The 18356-nt window shown below is 39.6% G+C and overlaps 5 protein-coding genes across 11 annotated transcripts; 3 read left to right on the forward strand and 2 right to left on the reverse strand.

Annotated features, from left to right (window-relative positions):
• Positions 1-394: 394 nt before the first annotated feature.
• On the forward strand, positions 395-1722 carry LOC124193393. Its single transcript, XM_046587171.1, has 2 exons — positions 395-625; positions 719-1722. The coding sequence occupies exon 2, from the start codon at positions 796-798 to the stop codon at positions 1528-1530; it is 735 nt and encodes a 244-aa protein (XP_046443127.1). The 5' UTR covers positions 395-625; positions 719-795; the 3' UTR covers positions 1531-1722.
• LOC124193389 (ATP-dependent RNA helicase DDX55-like) lies at positions 1633-13393 on the reverse strand. The gene is made up of 17 exons (XM_046587157.1): positions 13286-13393; positions 12986-13067; positions 12870-12925; positions 12611-12800; positions 12336-12521; positions 12146-12259; positions 11900-12073; positions 7385-7471; positions 4456-4587; positions 4002-4391; positions 3749-3937; positions 3505-3683; positions 3144-3444; positions 2769-2937; positions 2564-2690; positions 2239-2500; positions 1633-1856 (listed from the first exon to the last, which is right to left on the reverse strand). The coding sequence occupies exons 9-17, from the start codon at positions 4549-4551 to the stop codon at positions 1785-1787; spliced, it is 1785 nt and encodes a 594-aa protein (XP_046443113.1). The 5' UTR covers positions 4552-4587; positions 7385-7471; positions 11900-12073; positions 12146-12259; positions 12336-12521; positions 12611-12800; positions 12870-12925; positions 12986-13067; positions 13286-13393; the 3' UTR covers positions 1633-1784.
• LOC124194852 (myosin heavy chain, muscle-like) lies at positions 5329-7032 on the forward strand. Its single transcript, XM_046589233.1, has one exon. The coding sequence runs from the start codon at positions 5329-5331 to the stop codon at positions 7030-7032; it is 1704 nt and encodes a 567-aa protein (XP_046445189.1).
• On the forward strand, positions 8403-11826 carry LOC124193388. 2 transcript variants are annotated; one of them, XM_046587155.1, is made up of 9 exons: positions 8403-8552; positions 8926-9679; positions 9763-9875; positions 9958-10563; positions 10627-10817; positions 10890-11097; positions 11154-11335; positions 11407-11690; positions 11762-11826. In XM_046587155.1, the coding sequence occupies exons 2-8, from the start codon at positions 8942-8944 to the stop codon at positions 11613-11615; spliced, it is 2247 nt and encodes a 748-aa protein (XP_046443111.1). In that variant the 5' UTR covers positions 8403-8552; positions 8926-8941; the 3' UTR covers positions 11616-11690; positions 11762-11826. The 2 variants fall into 2 exon arrangements, with proteins under 2 accessions (XP_046443111.1, XP_046443112.1); XM_046587156.1 differs by having other exon boundaries at positions 10627-10811.
• A 139-nt stretch (positions 13394-13532) lies between the features above and the next one.
• LOC124193390 (protein qua-1-like) lies at positions 13533-17516 on the reverse strand. 6 transcript variants are annotated; one of them, XM_046587162.1, is made up of 22 exons: positions 17092-17511; positions 16831-17025; positions 16601-16751; positions 16507-16539; positions 16373-16438; positions 16223-16291; positions 16115-16150; positions 15999-16046; positions 15845-15898; positions 15675-15749; positions 15567-15608; positions 15460-15477; positions 15315-15383; positions 15189-15251; positions 14915-15118; positions 14740-14847; positions 14560-14667; positions 14368-14463; positions 14220-14300; positions 14026-14136; positions 13802-13957; positions 13533-13732 (listed from the first exon to the last, which is right to left on the reverse strand). In XM_046587162.1, the coding sequence occupies exons 2-22, from the start codon at positions 16843-16845 to the stop codon at positions 13590-13592; spliced, it is 1746 nt and encodes a 581-aa protein (XP_046443118.1). In that variant the 5' UTR covers positions 16846-17025; positions 17092-17511; the 3' UTR covers positions 13533-13589. The 6 variants fall into 6 exon arrangements, with proteins under 6 accessions (XP_046443118.1, XP_046443114.1, XP_046443117.1 ...); XM_046587158.1 differs by having other exon boundaries at positions 14199-14296; positions 14364-14463; positions 17092-17510; XM_046587161.1 differs by having other exon boundaries at positions 14199-14300; positions 16601-16748; positions 17092-17509.
• Between the last annotated feature and the right edge of the window lie 840 nt (positions 17517-18356).

Here is an 18356-nt window from a genome sequence, read left to right on the forward strand (position 1 = left end):
ACGACCATCAGATCACAAAAAGCAAATTCCCGGAAGCGCAGCGCGGTCAACCCCTCCTGTAGGAAAATACAAAAAAGTTTAAGGACAGAATTCACGATAGAGTTAGAAACGAGTCACGGAAAACAACAACCGAGTAAAGGCATTATGTGTAAAGAGCGGGTTGAGAAAGTGGGACACAAAAAAAAAAAGTCTATAGCAAAAATAAATATGAAGAAAAAGATTCAACCTCCCTCCCTTTATTTCCAGTCACGGACACGCGAATAAAAAAGAAGGCGCGTGGACATTTTCAGTTTCTCCTTGTCGCGTCCGTCCAGTCACGAAAGATGTCACAAACGACTGGGGGGGAAAGAAGAAATAGGAAAAGTGGAGTTTTGGTCATTTTGCCCAGTCCAGTCCATTTCGTTTTTTTCTTTTTCTGGTGAGGAGAGAGAAGGACAACGGTGATTACGACAAGAAGGTGATGTATATGCGAGCGACGGGCAGAGAGTTTTAAGAAGGAATACATACTAGGTAGTCCGTCACACAATCCATCCTGCAGCACAACTACTCCCGTGGGCATCACGACACACATCCGTCCAAGTCTTTGGCGCAGCTCAGCAGCAAACGCGACTTTTAGTTGCCTAAAGTGAGCCAGTGATGGATAGCTAGTGATTTGGTCAAGCAACTGTATTAGCAAAAGTATGTAATATTACCGAATTGAATTGGATTTTGATGACAGGATACGGAACGGACGTCCCCAAGACCGAATGGTCTCTCCTCCTGAGCATTCCCTGCGTCTTGATCGGCTTGCCCTTCATGTGGCTCTTCTTGCTCGACTTGGGTGCCAAATGGGCCGACACAGTCTCCAACAGCATCCAGCGATTCCGCATGAATTTGGGACGACGCTATCCGGACGTGGTTTCCTTGCAGAGTGACGCCGGAACGCTACTACACCTGCCGCCACCGCCAAGGCATCTGCATCAAAATGGGATTGAACGATACAACGAACTCGCTCCAGTCATCCGGCCCTATCAGAATGGCAACGGAGGTCGGATGCTGCCAAACGGGGATGCTCAAGACTCGTTGCGGTACTATTCTCAGGGCTCAGGGGACAATTCGCCTACAACACGCTCAGTATGGACAGTGGAGCCGGTAGCCGTAGCCATGATTCCAGAACCTACGGCCCATGCAGCCAAACTCACAACTCTTCCTCCCGAAGACGTGTACCATCACGCCGCACCTTGGGTGGCAACCGTTTTCATTGTCCTCTATCCATTCCTGGGCAGTTTGATATTTGGTTTCTGGGGTAATTTGCCCTTCACCACTAGTTTTGTTCTTCCTCTCACGTCCTTGATTCTCATCAGCCCTCCACTTGTCTTCACCAGTTTCTTGTGGAGGACTTTGTTTCACGTGTACCTTCTCGTCGGCTGGGTTCTCCTCATTGCCAGTTTCCTTCTTTGGCATCAATCGTGGCGAGAGTTACTCCGCAATTGGGCTCACGATCTCAGCATCAAACACTACCCCAAAACGTATCCTCTTCAATTAAGGTAACTCCGCCACATCCAAGAACCTACCTGTTAATGTACAACACCACTTCATCATGATTAACAATTGTTAGAGTCAAAATCTAGAAGTCATTTTTTAACATCAATGTTGAATTCGATAAAGTCGTTCATTTCTTTGTTTCACTTTCAACGTGTTGTTGTTGTAACTGTTTGCTGTTGTAGCCGTGATTTGGTGAGGAGGAAAAAAAATTATTATCGGTACAAAATATGTAAATAAACTCGTCAGTTTCAGGTCTTGTCTCACGCTTCTTCGGCAGGTGCAGCAGCCTCGGTTTTGTTGTTGAACTGTTTCTCGAAAGATTTCTCGGAGATCTAACAAAAACGACAAAAAGGAAAACATTTACTATTCTAGTCGGATGCATGATTCAATTGATCTCAACTGTTACTCAATTCGAGTTCGGCCAACCCAACCAAAACAGGAAAAAAGAAAGCGCATTTAAAGAGATTACAGTTAATTATTCACCAAATGGTTTTATGAAACTTTGGAGAGAAAAAGAGACTTGCGTCAGCTCTTCAATTGAATAACCTCCAATGGAGGGGATACTTTGGCTGTTCCAAGGATCGTTACAGTGCTGTGTAAGCACGAGGTAATCTAATTTCAGACTCCCCTTTAGCCCTTTTTCCCCAGTATCCCATTGGGATGACCAGGAAAGTGCAGCACACATATTACATAGGTCTACACGTCGGTTGGTACCTTTCGCTTTTTCAATTTCTTGAGGAGCCGAGCGTCACGGGCCAGCTCGTTCCACTCATCTTCGTCGACGGCAGCACGTTTACGTTTCTTCTGTTCCACCCTGAGCTTTTTCTTCTCCTTCTTGCGACATTTCTGTGCCTTCTTCTCCGACCAGGACTCGTTTTTCTTCATCGGCCCGGAATTGGCTTTCGATGACGGCCAAACTCCCGTCTCGCGGTAGATGGCTAATTTCTCTTGTCGTATCTTTTCTCGGGCCTTGTCCCTACAGTCATTGTGAATTTCGATCAAGAAATAAATCGCGAAACCTAATAACTGAATAAATTACTTGTAGGTGATCAAGTTGAGATCAATGCTGACCGGCTGAAAGAAATCCGTCTTTCTATTTTTGAGCTCGGGCATTTTCGGGAGTGTAAGGAGACCGAAACCCAAGGCCAAACGACCAAAATCTAAATCTGGAATGACATAGGTCAACAAAATCAATAAGACGAATTCAAAAGTAATAAAATCGTGGCGCACCGTAAATATAGTACCTTTGACGCGAAGTAGAACAGAACATTCGTGTTTGACGTAAGAGTGTATGTAAGAAACAAACGCTCTAGTGGCCTTGTCCATCAATGCGCGATCGTTCTGCTGCATTTGTCGAATTTCAGCCAAGTTATCGGGCAGGTCATCAGGTAATTCCATATGGGTTAACTTCACCTGAAAATAATGTACGGACAACATCATAATCGATTCTAAGGTCATGACAAAGTTAGATTCCTTCTTGTATGGGTAAATAGCAGGTGAGTTCGACAAAAATAAAGTTACTATTACTAAAGTTAAATCTAACTTGTCGATATGTTGAGGAAGGGCAATAGACGGAGTCAGTTGGACAGGTTTCTTGGAACTATAGATTTTTCTGTTACCTTTTGGTTGATGTCAATGAAGTGGACGTAAGGCTCTTCATTGGGTTGGAGAAAGGCTAGTGCTGTTCCCCGATTACCGATGCGGGCAGTCCTTCCGCAACGATGAACGAAATCCGATGCACACGAAGGTGCGTCGAACTGAAACACCCAGTCGATGTCAGCAATATCGATACCGCGGGCCATGACATCAGTGCAAACCAACAGTCCGGTGGTTTTGAGGCTTCTGAACTTGTCAAAGATTTTGAAGCGGGTCGTTTTCAATTTTCCGTGAATACTCATCACAGTAACCGAAGGCAAAAAACTGCATAAAAATAATTTGTTGTTAATAAATACTTAAATTAAATTTAGTTATTCATCTTACTGTTTTAGAATAAGTGAAAAATATTCAACGGCTGCACAAGTGGACATGAAAACCATGAATTTGCCAGGAGCTTTGGTTTTCATCAATGTTATCAAAACAGCTAATTTCTGGTCCCCTTCAACCACCATGTAATAATTGGCCAGGGAAGCTGGTGTTCTTGAACCATCATTGTTCAAATTCTAGAGTGTGAAAGAGACTTCTCAAATTATGTGTTTACAAATAGTTGAATTCCAAATAAAAATACCTTCTCTTTCACTGTAACTGCTACTGGATTTCTCAACCCAGCTCTAGCCAATGATTCAACCTCTCTGGTTTGGGTAGCAGAGAAAAGACCTGTTCGTCTTTGTTTTGGAAGAAAACCCAATATTGTGTTCAAAGTAGCATGAAATCCCAGGTCCAACAGACGATCTGCTTCATCCAAGATGAGAATTTCCTAGGCAACAGAAAATTAAGATTAGCATTTGTAAGATAAAAGATAATTCAATTGTATGACACACCAATGACTTCAGTCCTCCAGCAAGGTTAATATGGTCACCCTGTCGAATAAGAAGATCCATAAAGCGCCCAGGTGTAGTGATAATAATGTGAGCTCCATGACTGGTAAAGTCTCTAATATCTTGTACAACAGTATGAGCACCTCCAATCATTTGAAGGTGGGTAAATTGGGGCAAGTTAATTAGAAACTTTGTCAACACTTCATCAATTTGTGATGCCAATTCTCTTGTAGGGGATATTATAAGGGCCCCGATTTCATGTTTTTTCAGTGGTGCAGACCGTGCCAGCAAAATTTCTAAAATGGGAATGATGAATGCCAATGTTTTGCCTGAGCCTGTGACTGCTTCAGCACAAACATCTTTCTTTTGCAGCAACAGAGGTATGCATGCAGCCTTTAAAAAAACAAAATCTTCGTTAAATCCACGATAAAAATTTTCAAAACGAAATAACTAGTACTTGAACGGGTGTTGTTTTCGTGAAGTTAAGATCTTTCAAGGTCTGAATAATTGGTTCGCTAAGTTTAACACCCAACTCATTCCACTCTGTTTTCATTTTCGAATAGTATTGCAGTGATGGTCACTCACGTGGCTAGCATATTGAAATAATGAGAAAATTGAAATTCATTCGTCTGCTTGGTGGATGCAATACTGACTGTAATAAGACCTGCGTTGCCAACTTGTCACTGGAAAATTTAATAGACAAAATTTGCGTTTCTTTTTAAATATAACAAATTAACAATTAACTTTATAATAACTTTTTGAACATTTATCGTTAAATTCCGCTGATTTCATTTAAGATAAAAAGTTTGAGGTTCTATAAACAGAAAGTTTAAATATTTACGATTAGTAAGAAGATTGATCTTGTGTGTTTGGTGTTAAATCGTTAGTCAAAAAAAATCTCGCGATTTCAAATCGGCGATATAATCCTTAAAATTAACTGAAACACAAAATTTTTTTTTGAAAAAAATGATCGTTAAATTTTGCTGATTTCATTAAGATAAAAAAGTTTGAGGTAATTACATAGAAAATTGAAATATTGAACAAAAATACGACGATTGATCTCGTGCGTCTTCTCCATCGTTAGTCGGAGGTTATATAAGGGCCAAAAGCGTAGTCAAATCAAGTATGACTAGTCTAGACTAGTCTAACTACTATTCGTTTCGGATTCGTTTTCGCAATCACATTTGCTTGGGTCTGGTTTGAACTGACAGTGGAATATTCACAATCAGTTACCCAAACTGAAACCAAACCAGAATCCAATCTGGAACCTTGCCAGAATCGAGTTCCAACAACCAAAATGCAAGAGGCAACTTAAACAACCCAACCTACTATGTGGCAACCGGAACAAGCCTCTGCCTTATTATTAACTGACAGTACTGCGTGTATGGATAAAAATACCAAAAAGACGACAACCGATCGTTTCCCGGCGATAAAGATAATCACCGAAGAGTACGTGAGAATCGTAGAAGACGACAACCGGAATCTAGAAAACGAGATTAGAGTATGTCAAGAAAAGTTGCACGGTTTTAAAGAGATGGAACAGGAGAAGGAGAGACTCCAAGAGGAGGTGGAATCTTGGAAGGAAACCGTTGCCAAGTATGAATTGGGTAGCCGAAAATCTGAGCTACCAATGGCAGAAAAACCGGATGAGTACAATAAACGTTTAAAGCAACTCGTAGACGAGATTTCCAAGCTGAAAGCCGATCTGGAGACGTCATCACGTAAAGTGAGTTTCCAATCGGAAGAAATTAAAAACCTGACTGCTACGACAATTCAACAGCAGAACAAATTGAAGAACATGTCTATAGAAAACGATGACCTGACTCTAAAGTTGGCGCTTTCCCGAGACATTGAATCCAAACTGATGAAAGAGATGACCGATTTAACGGATGAATTCAACAGGAAGCAGGAAATCTTGGAAGAAAGAGATGCGATTTTGAATTCTACCCTACAGGCCAAAAGGGTTGCCGATAAGAAAGTCGAGGAGATGCACAAATCACAGCTAGAACTTCAACTAGCCCATCAGAAAAATCTGGACTTGACCAGTATGAATGCTCAATTACAAATTGAGTCAACAGAATTGAAAAGGAAAAGGGAAGTGATGAAGGGTGAATTTCGACGCGTTACCAAGGAAAAAGACGCTGCTTTAGTGTTCGAGGAAAAAGCCAGGAAATTAGCCCAAGAAGCCAGAAAATTGGCCGGCGAACGAGAAATTGCAAACGGACTCCTTCAGTTAAATTTAACCCAACTAAAAACAGAGTTAACTACATTCAAGTCTCAAATCAACGAGCTCAAAAAAGAGAAATCCGTTCTGCTCTACAATGCCTCAAAGTGGGAGGCCACCGAATCTAAACTAAAAATTGAAATCATCAATTTGAAAGCTAAAATGCAAACTCAAAATGAGACAATCATAACAAAAATGAAGGAGATAGAACGTCTGAAGGCGGAAAATCTCTATCTAAAGCCTTGCCTTGCAAACTTGAGAGAGAGTCTCGCCAAAAAGTCGGTCGAAAATGACGACTATGTTACCCGTTATTGTGACCTGCTAAGCGAAAAATCTTTGCTGGAGGTAACTAACGACAACCTGATGAAGGAATTTGAAGATTCCCGAAAAGAACTAGAACGAATAAAACGAGAGTATCAAGATCTTTGGGACACGCGAGAGGCTGTTTTGCAATCGGCGCAAAAATCGACAAAGTTGGCCAAAGAGCAAGTAGAGGATCTATCGGAAGCTCTGGATGCATTGCGAGAAGCCACTGAACAAACCAAAGACGCAGCTAAAGCGAGAAAAGCAGAACGAGAATCGATGAACTTTGGCGCGACTAAAACCAAAGCAGGCAAAAAAAAAGGTACTACTTGGATTAAAGAACTGTTTGCCAAGACCTATCGAAAGTCACAGTACGAAGATGAGTACGCAAATTTGCTGGAAACAATAGGGCTCCAAATGGTGGAAAGAGCCAAAGAACTGCAAGACCAAGCAAATAATGTCAAAGCAAAAGGCAAAGCCCTGAGGAAGAAAGCTAAATCCGGCTAAATACCTTCAGAAATGAGCTTTCACATTTGTTTTTGTTTCGATCTGCCTACCTTCCTGCCGGAATCCGGAAATGATCACGGAAACGCAGCTAAAGCTACGAAAACAGAAGGCGAATCGATGAATTCCGATGCGACCCAAACCGAAAAAGGGACAAAGGGAAATTGGGTAGGAAAACTGTTTGCCAAGCGCAAGACCCGACAGTCACAGAACCAAGATGGGAACGCAAATTTGCTGGAAACAACAGGGCTCCAAATGGTGGAAAGGGCGAAAAAACTGCAAGACCAAGCAAACAATATCAAAGCAAAAGGCAAATCGCTGAAAAAGAAAGAAAGTTTTCGAAACGATAGCGTACCTTATGACCCAGCAGCATGTAATAGGGGCGGGATAGATAGACGTGTACAATTATGTATGCAGCTGAAGGATGACCGCGGTTGGGTGCCTTTAATAAAATGTAAGACAATAAAAAATATAAGAGTCATTATTCATTAAAAGAGGAAGGAACCAACATCACCATCAAGAGAATCAACCTAGTCGGATACACGCAATATTTGTTCTAGCAATTGGTTTTCTTTATTAAGAAATTGCAATTTTTTAAATAGCATCCTCATTCTCTTTCCTGCTTTGCTTTTAAGATCTTTTAAAAGTCCCAGAGGGAATTCATCTTCTATGAAAAGTCCTATGTTGCACATGACAAAGTAGTTTCGCAATTTGAGAAGTTCGTCGTTTATTTTTTAAATCGCCAAAAAAATTACTATTAATCTTTTTTCATTTTAAAGAGCCAAGCCCTAGTAAAAGCTCTGCATGTCCATTTCTTTTTAAGGACACAATTTTTGTTAGAACTTAAAAACCGGAAAGTAGTTCATTTACCTGCAGGTAGGAGGTAAAATTCTGCGTGAGGTTATACAGCGTGAAGTTGAACCAACAACTCACGCATCGGATTCACGCACTATTATAACAAAGACTAAAATGCCCTCTGCAAGCCTAAAGTTGCCTAAAGTAAGACTTTGAAGGGATTATTAACAAGTCAACTGCACAAAAGCATAAACAAGTTAAGAAATCAAAATTTGATTTAATGTGATAATATATCAAACAAAACTAAAAATTTTCGTACAGACAAACTGCGACTTACTCCCGGGGAATTCACTGATTGTTTTTCCTCTCTGTAAATTTCGTTTAGCCTTGAGCTTAAAACCTGTAAGCATATTGCGACATCCTTCAGGACATCGCAAAACGACTTAGATACTTTCAAAAAATTACCGCTGACACCATTGTAAGGTGAACCTAGAGGTAAGAATAGAGCTGTATGCACGGATTGAATTTCCTTCAGTTCGACATGCACGTATCCTCGTGTCGGTACACCAAAGTCAAGAGCATAACCAACGACTGCATCATTCGAAAGGCAGGCTCCATGGCAACTGGTATTGGACCTCGACAGGTCTTGCAAACTTCAATTTAGGATAAACACATTTTCACAGTGGCCTAATACGACAAACAAGAAGAATCTTTCCTACAAAAGTCAGGTAAAAATCAATATTATTTTTCAAATTCCATCAAATTTCCAATCCATAACCCTAACCCTCACAACAAATGATTAAGTAACTAATTCTGTATAGCGTTGCAATTCCGAGGCCATAAAAGTTAGAATTCGGTTAAAGTCGGTTACAGTGTCGGGAAAAACCTTGTCTGGGTGAAACTTGCAGGAATATGACCACGTATTTTATGACAGTAATGAATTTTCGCAGTTTTTTTCCCTATACATGTGTAATAGTGTTTGCGTAATGGATTAGTCTACTTTTCTGTCTATCTAGACTTAAGAACTGACTCTGTCTAGACGGATTTTCAAGAGATTCTCAATTTGTTATTGTCCTACTCTTTTCCCCCTTTAATTCACAGAACTTTACGCCTAAAAATGCACGATTCGTCGTACAAGTTTGGGTGGCTTACTGCACTCTTGGGATTGTTCCTAGCCATCTGCTTCTCTCAACACGTACATTCTCTGCCGCTATCTGCTCAGCCCCAAAGTAATTCCTCAATTTCGAAAGGCGTTCTGGAAAACTCACCGTCTACACCAGTACTAATCCCTTCAGCAAATTCGACGAATTCAATATCGATCAACGAAACGCTTTTAATTAAACCAAATGTGACTATTATCGGAGCAGCTAGAGGTGGCCTGGTCAAAAGTAGCCCTGGCACAGTTCAGAGCAAGATTATCATCATGACTCCAAACAATTTCTTGGCTGCATTTATGGCCACGGTGAATTTCATCGGTTGGTGCACGCAAACCTACGAATACGTCATGTGGCTGGTGTCCGTCTTGGCGAGGAGCGACTCGGAAAAGCAGAAAAATTACCGCGAAGCTGCGGAAGAGCTCAATCGAATCGAAGGCATTATCGATCAAATGACGTTCAACAACATTCACAATCACGTTTACATGAGAGAGAACGTGGCTCCGCACGAGGACGAAATCAGACGATCGGCCATCAACGCCATCGAGTATTTAGAGTCGCCCAATTCGACCGTGGCCAAAGACGAATTTCTCAACGGAGCCAAATTATTAGAAGACAGCATCATCAGAATCTTTGAAAGACTTTTGAATCAATCCGTGTCGGGGCCATCGTACCTCGACAGCTTGCGAGACTCGACCAAGGCATGTATAATTCACTTATTCTATACGTATTTCTCATCACGATTGATTGATTAAGTTATAGCTTTCAAAAAACAAAAATACAGTGCCATCGACGTCAGGTTGTCAACTCCCTACAAGGAGTTATGCAGCTGCTATCGCTAGGAGCTGGAACATTGCCTTTGTACTTTAAAGAAAGCAATATGCCAACAGTCGACCAGTACGTATTATACATTTATCGTCAAATCAATAACAATTTGACTGTTTGTCTTACATAACGCTATTATACTTCACACGGGCAGGACTAGGAAGAAAAACCGACTGGACAAGTACCAACAAGAGGCGGTTGTCAAAATCAATGCAGTCGAAAATGAATGCATCAAAGAAGGCCGTGTACCCATCGAAATAACGGAAATGATGAAAGAGAATGCCGCCACTTTGAATCGCGATTTGGCTGAAATCATTTACGATTACCTCAGTGACAAGTACGATACCAAGCATTGGTTTGTCGTCGTCTACAACGCCATCGCTGGCGATCTCAACCACAAAGTCGCGTTCAACTCAGAGTCCAACAACTGTCATTGGATAGGGGCCCAGGGCAATAAGAACGTGATTGTTTGCTCGCAAAATGGCATCAGCCGTTGGGATCAAACATCCATGTTGGCAACTGAAGACAAGATCAACGACTATTTCAATCATTACTATCCAAGACCTGATATAGCCATGAGCGAGATCAAGTCACTGAAACTAGTGCCAGAGACAAGCATGATGGCCGTCATTCAAACGGCAGCCCAAGTAGAGATTGCCACGTCCAAAGAAATGTGTTTTTTCGCCCAAAATTACGGAAGCAAAACAAATCGTCCTGGAGGTCTAACTACGATAGGAATTCCCTACAGGAATAACACGAGGTGGACGCCAATTTTGTGAAACATTCTAGTACATTTGTTGAGTGAATTAAATTTGTTGTCTAGTGTCAGCCCGACCTACTTCGCAATCCACGGATACGGTAAAGTGATGCAAATCTCCCAAGCTGCAATAACGGTGGTGGAACCAACGTGGAACGCCGGAAGAGTGAAACCTGCCGATAACCAACTGTGGTACCAAGATGAAAATGGCATCCGTGCAAAGTCTAACGGCTACTGTCTGTACTCAACAGGTGACGGTATTACATTGACAAAATTTTGATGTTAACCATTTGAAACATTTCCAGTTGTATATGTTTCAAAACTATTAGACGGTCGATTTAGAACGGACAAGTGCGACAAACAGAAATGGATGCTGCGAGACAATAAAATCAGTGACATGTACAATCCAAAGAATTGCGCCAGTATTACGTATTGGAACACGCCTACGCGAACGCAGTCTACATTCCCGCCTACATTTCCAATGGTCGAAACCCAGTGTAACAATCATACAAATCAAGAATGGACGATAATTAAAGAGTAAACGCGCAGAATTTGAATTTGATAATGGAACTGATTCATTTGTCGATTTTTAGGCCGACGTACTTTGCCATCAAGAGTAAAATGCACGGCAAGGTCATGGATGTATCAAATGACCCCAAAAGTTATGGGACCATCAACATGTGGGACCAGTTGCACGTTGGGATCCAACTTTGGTTTCTAGATAACAATGGAGTTATTCGGGCAAAGGCTACCGGTTACTGTATCTTTTCAAAAGGTGATTGTGATTTGTCGCTAGATTTTAAGTGATTCCGTATTTGAAGCTTGTGACTTGCAACATTTTTAAAGGTTATTATAGCGGCGGATTTGTTACGATGCCTTGTGACCAAACGGATAGTCAAAGATGGGCGCGTAGAAATAATCAGATAGTCAATTTGAACCAACCAACGAATTGCATGGACATTTTTCACGCCGAAAAACAGGATGGAGCGCGAGTTATCGAGTACACATGCAGCAGTACCATCAATATGCAGTGGGAATTTGATTTCCATTGGTAGTTTAACTCAAATAGATCCCAGGGCAATTTCAAAAGTGAAATGCAATAAGTCTTCAACCATTAAGTCTCAACCCAAGTAAACTGACTTTTCTGTTCACTTTTCTATTGCACTACAGTTTAATATTATATAATATTTCTCTTTTCCAGGATTGGAACCCCCTGAAACTTTGGCCCTGACTGAGGATACTGTGAGAATCACAGTATATATATTTTAAAAAAGGCAACAGGCTTATAAAAATTGTAGGAAGGACAGAAAAAAAATAAATAAATAAACCAATGACTTACCAACTTGTAGAAGTAGATCCACCGACATTGAGCAAACGATGATGAGGGATGATTCAAAACCAGCATCAGCAGTTTCAAAAGTGTGAAGAGAAATGCTCTAGTCGATCAGTTCAACATCGGACCAAAACAAGCCATCACTTTTGAAGAAAAACTCTGGCCAGTTGGTCAGCGTCCCTAGAAAAAAAAAACACATAGAATATTATATCAATTTGTACCAAGTTAACAGACATCTATCAAAATAATTACATTTTATAAGCTGCCACTTGCAGTTTCCTTAGTCTCCAAGAAAAATTTTAGATGGGCAGAGACTTAGAGACTAAAGAAATGAGCAAATCAAGGCGATCTAGGCACAGACAAATTCTGTAAAAGGAGAATCCAAATGTATAAACAGTCATGACTATTCAAGCAACACTTTGCAACCTAACGTCATCATTACTTAGAAACGGTTTTTCTCTACTCCAACTCCTACTTTGCTGCGAGAGACCGCCATCCGTGTTTCCATCGATTTCACTCACAGTCCCATAGCGATTGATCATACACAATGCCGCTGGAACTCCCCAGATCGTCACAATTTTGTCCATGGAGCAGGAAAGTTACCACAAGGGATTTGTTCCAATACCATCTGCGGAAAATATTGCACATAGGAAATGTTTCGTAAATGTTTGAAACTTGAAACTGACTTGAACTTTGACGCTATCCGTTTCCACTCACCTTTTAACATGGGTGAATTTCTCCATTTAATGACATTTTAAAGTTGAACTGAGTGAATCCATCATCACCAGCAAATGCAAGGATAGAGACTTGGCAACCCATATAGCTACACAGCCAAGCACATGGACTGGTTTTGACGAATACTTCTGCAAAACCCTCCATTCCACTGTGTTAACGCTGGCTTCCACGCCTAAACAAATTTCAAGAAAATGATGAATACTAGTTGACTAAACTGAAAAAAATATACATAATCATTTACCCGATAACTTGGAAAATCTTAAACAATCAATTCTTATAATGAGTTTAGCTGCAAGCCTAAACGATAACAGTTTGGTCTACAGAATCGCTTACAACTAATTTTTTGACTTTTTTCACCATTATTAAAAAATTTGAAAAGAAAGTTGTCTAGGTGACCCGATGACTTGAAGTTCTTGTATATTCAGCTGAAATTCACCATCTACAAAAGATACATATGAAAAGATTAAAAAATTTACAAGATTGAGACTGTGATATCATCACATTTTAATCTCTTTTGTAAACCATTGTTAGTGCAAGGTATGCAAGGTTGAAGATGGTTTGCTAGTATCCCTATTTCCCAGCTTCAACTATTTATAAGTACTAAACCATTTAAAACTCACAACAGCCGTAAAAATGATAACATAAAGAAATAATTACCTCCAATAACTCATTCACATTCAGTACAGCCAGAGAAGAAAAAAGCGCGAAAGAATGCAACGAGAACAAACAGACGACCGACCACGACGAACAAGGCGCGAAAAATGAAACACTCTGAGGTCTAAGCTGACTCTTCAGTCTGACAACAATGCAGAGTTGCCATTCTAATAATGGAGTAATTAATGGTCATTTAAAAATCCAAGTGGTCCATTTTGCATTTACATGTGTTAAAAAAATAATCACAAAATTCAGTCATCCAATCAGAATATATTATTTGAGTAAAGAAACGAAATTAAACAAATTTTTATCGGAAAAGAATGTCAATATAAGGAATTTCTTGCAGGTGCGTTGGCACGTTCGGATGAGGTTTCGCAGGAGGAATTGTCAATGGCTGAGAACGGGTAAAGGTTGGAGAAGGTTGCACTCTTCCGCCTGCTCTCCCTGGTGCTGAAAAGAAATGAAACCTCGTTTAAAATACCATCAATTATAAATGTGCTGGGGATTCACTTTATATACCTTGAACCGTTACTCGTCCACTAGGTCCACTAGGCCCATTGATAGGTCCACTAATAGGTCCACTAATAGGCCCCCTACTTACGCCTTTACCGGGAACAACGTTCCTTTTCGCATTTTCAATATTCTCCTTCCCTGTGTTGATGGACCCAGTTACACCTTTAAAAAGTAAAATTCATGAAAATTGTTCCAAAATCACCCACAAATTATGCAATTCCATTTAATACTTGTAGTTTTTCCTCCATTATCCTTGTTGTTTCTTTCGCCAATAACAGATCCAATATTTCTTTTCGCGTTTCCTCCATTGTTCCTTTCGCTATTCGATGCTCCACTGCTATCTTTTAAAAAAAAATCATTCAAATGTTTATTAATTTAGACAGTGATTGAAATTGGATCATACTTTGAGCTTTGTTCCCATTACTGGAGCTGTTGTTGCCCTTATCTCCGATAACTGATCCTACACTTCTTCTTCCGTTGCCTCGTTCGCCGCTTCCACCGCTACCTTTATAAAAGGAATCCGTTTTATTCACAATGTCTAACATTTTGTGTAAAATCCCTTCATTACTTACTTGGGCTGCTATTGCTTCTTCCGCCTATAGAAGTTCCGATACTTCTTCTTCCATTGTCATTATGGCCCTTTTCATTACCCGTGGATACACCACTTCCTGAAACCAAATTTTAATTGATAATTGTGGTTTCAATAAAGACGAGGGTATTTAATGATAAACAGTTTGGGTACAATGCATGGAAATTTGACTTACGTAGAATTAGGCTTCCGTTGCTTGTGGTACTGTTGCCTTTATTGCCAATAACAGTCCCAATGTGCCTTCTTCCGTTGCTACTACGTTCTTTTTCGGGACCAGCGCCACCTTTTAAAAAATGTAACAAGCCATTAAGTTTATATTTCGACTGTTGGACTGTGTGATTTTTGCCTTCGTTACTTGATGTGGTGTTGCTTTTCTTTGTTACACTAGTAACAACGGGTACAGATCGGATAACAACTTTTCCGTTTGTGCTTTGATTTCCTCCCCTCACAGAACTTTTTCCACCTTTGAAACAAACGATTTTTTAGACTTCCCAAATATGAGAAATTGTTAGGATTGAAGGGTTTCATACTGGGAGCTTCTCTTCTAATATTTTTGTTGCTGTTTTTATTACCATCAACAACAGGTCGGGGTCCCACGTTTGGTTTGCGATGGGATGTGAATATGGTGGAAATGGATATGTTTACCACATTCCCATCAACTCTGTAGGCTTGTCCTACAGAGCTAGGTACTGATACGGATCTTTTAACTTTGCCTTTATTGCCATTCTTTTCGCCTATAGTATTACAAATTGTTAATTAACAGTCTTTGACAAATATTGAGGCAATATTCATTGCTAAAATTACCTCCGCCCGATCCCTTCTCTCCACTTCCAGATCCACTGCTCCCACTTTTGCTGCTGTACCCACCTATCGTGGAGAAAAGAGGCAGTTAGAAAGGAATTTTATGCTACCGTAAGAAAGTTACATTACTTGTTGTGCCTTTCCCCTTTGTTACGCCTTTAACGGATCCACTGCCTTTTCCAGCGCCGTTGTCGTAGCCTAGTGAAGATAAAGCAACCAAATTTAGATGAATTACATATATTTCCATAAATTTAGGATTGAGGTTCTCATTTACCAATACTGTATCCATGACCTGTAATGAACAACAGAAATTGTGAATTCCAGAATAATTTAATCTAATCAATTTAAAATTGAAGCTCGAAATTTTCGTTTCATTATTACCTCCTTTTTTGCCCTTGCCTTTGACCCTTACACGCGCATATCCTGATTGTGTTTGGTTTTTAAATGGAGTTAAAAGACAATAGAAATAATTCATTAAACTCTTATTACCATTTCTTCCATTGTTTGAGTCTTCATCGCTACCACCACCATCACTTCCACTGCCACTCTTGTGCCCATGATGACCTACAATTATAGTTAAAAAGAAAAGTTGGTGAAGGGGCACACATTGACAAGACAAATCAATACTATCGAAATGGACAATGTATCGACCCACATACCTCCTTTGATTTTCACTTTTTTCACTTTGACCTTTCTAATGACGACTTCGTATCCTACATTTTTGAAAGTACACAGTACAATTAAAAAGAATTTAGAACTGAATTATCAGAAATTTAATCTGGACATATAAATTGCCCACATAGTTTGACTTGCCTCCTTTTTCGCCTTTATTGGACCCACTACTGTATCCGCCCCCATGACCTATTAATGAGTTCAAATAGATTGGAATTATTGCAGAAAATAGCATGATTTAAACTTATAGACATTACCTTTTCCTTTGGCCTTTCCATGGGACACAGTATGACCTAATTAGATTTTTTAAAAAGAATGAATTATCATCCATATTTTGTGATGGGCATAAAAAGTTTTTGCTTTACCTTTTGCGTTGGTACTCTGTTCCCCACTTCCAGATCCGCTGCTTTTTTCCCCACCACTACTGTATCCACCTAAAAGTACAACGACACACAAAATTAAAATCATAAAATGCAGTTGCTTCTGATGGATAAAGTTATTTCTCTTATTATTACCTCCACTGGCTTTGCCCTTTCCACCTTTATTCCCTTCGTCGTTACCGCCGACATTATAACTGGAGCCTGTTGGTGGAGATGAAAAGTTAAACAAAAGTTGAAACATGTAGCCTAATGTGCTTGAAAGTCTTTACCTTTCCCTTTAACCTTTACAACCTCTTCGTGTCCTAATTAAAAACCAAACAAATGTAACGCATTTAATAAGTCAAGTTCAATTAAGCTACGTACCATCATCACAGCCACCGTGTCCGCTATCGTGACGTTGGATGTAGTATTTCTTGAATTTAGTCTCCGACAGCTCCAGATCTTTATCGTCAACCTCCTGGGCCGATACGATAGACACGATCACCAAATAAGTCACAAAGATTAACACGTTCAGCTGACACCAAAAAAGAATTCAAATGAGAAAAATTACAAAACACATTGTCAGAATATCTTCCAAATAAGTGAATAATTACTTTAGAAGACTTCATTTTCGCTTGAAATAATGGGTCGAGTATTTTCAAAGTTTTCGCGATAGTCGGCCATTCATTCCCAATGTCCGAGAAGGCCAAAACTTGGTGGTAATGTGACTTGACGTGACTGGGATTCTTCCTCTTTTATAATCTTTTCTTTTTCCTTAAATAGTTTTGTTTTACTCGAACCATGGGCATCTACAATAGATAGAAAGTCGTTGGAATAAAACCAGACGGGACAACAAGAATGATGAAAGTACGAACTAGTTTTTCTATCTAGGAATTTATCCTTGCGTTGTTGCGGTGAGTCGTCTTGTTTGACGATAACACGTTGCTGCTCTGTCATTAATTCTTATTCCTTTTTTTAATTTTGTGCTTTAAAACAAAAAGTAATACTTCATGGCATACTTATTTTCTTTCCCAGTTACCCACCAAGAGTCCTCATTTTAACTTTCTATCTTCACGTCAAAATAAGAGCATTTTTGTTTTCGTCGTCTAAACTTGATCATCATGGCCGATTTCTCTGTTAGAGGCTTGGGGAATCGAGATATCTGATATTGGAATTAAACTTTCACGTCCATAGGAATCAGAGACACATAATGGTTTAAAATCGACAGTTACTCGTATTAACTACTGGCAATTTTTTTGAAATAAGATTTACGACATTTCACCAAGAAACTTGTGTATCAGCATGGCAGCGACTGAATGCACAGCGTTGCAAAATAATTTATGAAAAAAATTGCAATTAACTTAGCGTTCAGATTACTTTTGAATGAAAATGACAAAATATAATCAGGGGAAAAAAATAAACAAACTTTAATGTAATAAGGAAGTCTGTGATGACCATGACCGTAAATTCTTGTTATGTTCGTGTTTGTTAAGTGTGAACATGTCATTCACTCATGGCGAAACAGGAAATGTTCAGTTTTTATCGTGTCCAAAGATGGATTTCTATATTCTGCTCCATATAACCTGTTTTGATGATAACAGGTAACAAAAGTCAGCATTTATTACTGATTATTTCATATAAAAGAACCCCGACTTTTATAATATCTGTTGACAATTATAATCATTTTGTTTCACTTGTCTCCGATTGGCGGTAATATGGACCTTCAATATTTCACATTAATTTATGCAGCCCAGAACTTTATGATCGACCTCATCAAATAGGATGACTAAATTTTTTTAAATTATCGCTTCATATCGTTGACTCATGATTAGCCTCGTCGACCATGAAACAAATTATACAGAGCAGTGACGTCAACAGTATAACTAAGTTCAAATTAACCTCGATATGCTATATAATTCCAATGAGTTTGACAGCTTTCTACTATTTTTTGGCACTCCTTAAAAAAAGTGGTGCACAACAGGGAGTGGAACTTTTTTTGCGTCAACCTGTTTACCTTGACAAATGACTTGTTAAAAAATTTATCTATACATGAGTGATATCGATCGATCTTAATGATATCTTAACAAGTGTTACAGCTAATATACTTAAAAGTTATGATCATTCGACGGACGAAAAACAT

This window comes from Daphnia pulex, chromosome 5, assembly GCF_021134715.1.
Source record: "Daphnia pulex isolate KAP4 chromosome 5, ASM2113471v1".
In the NCBI taxonomy this organism is placed as follows: Eukaryota; Metazoa; Arthropoda; class Branchiopoda; order Diplostraca; family Daphniidae; genus Daphnia; species Daphnia pulex.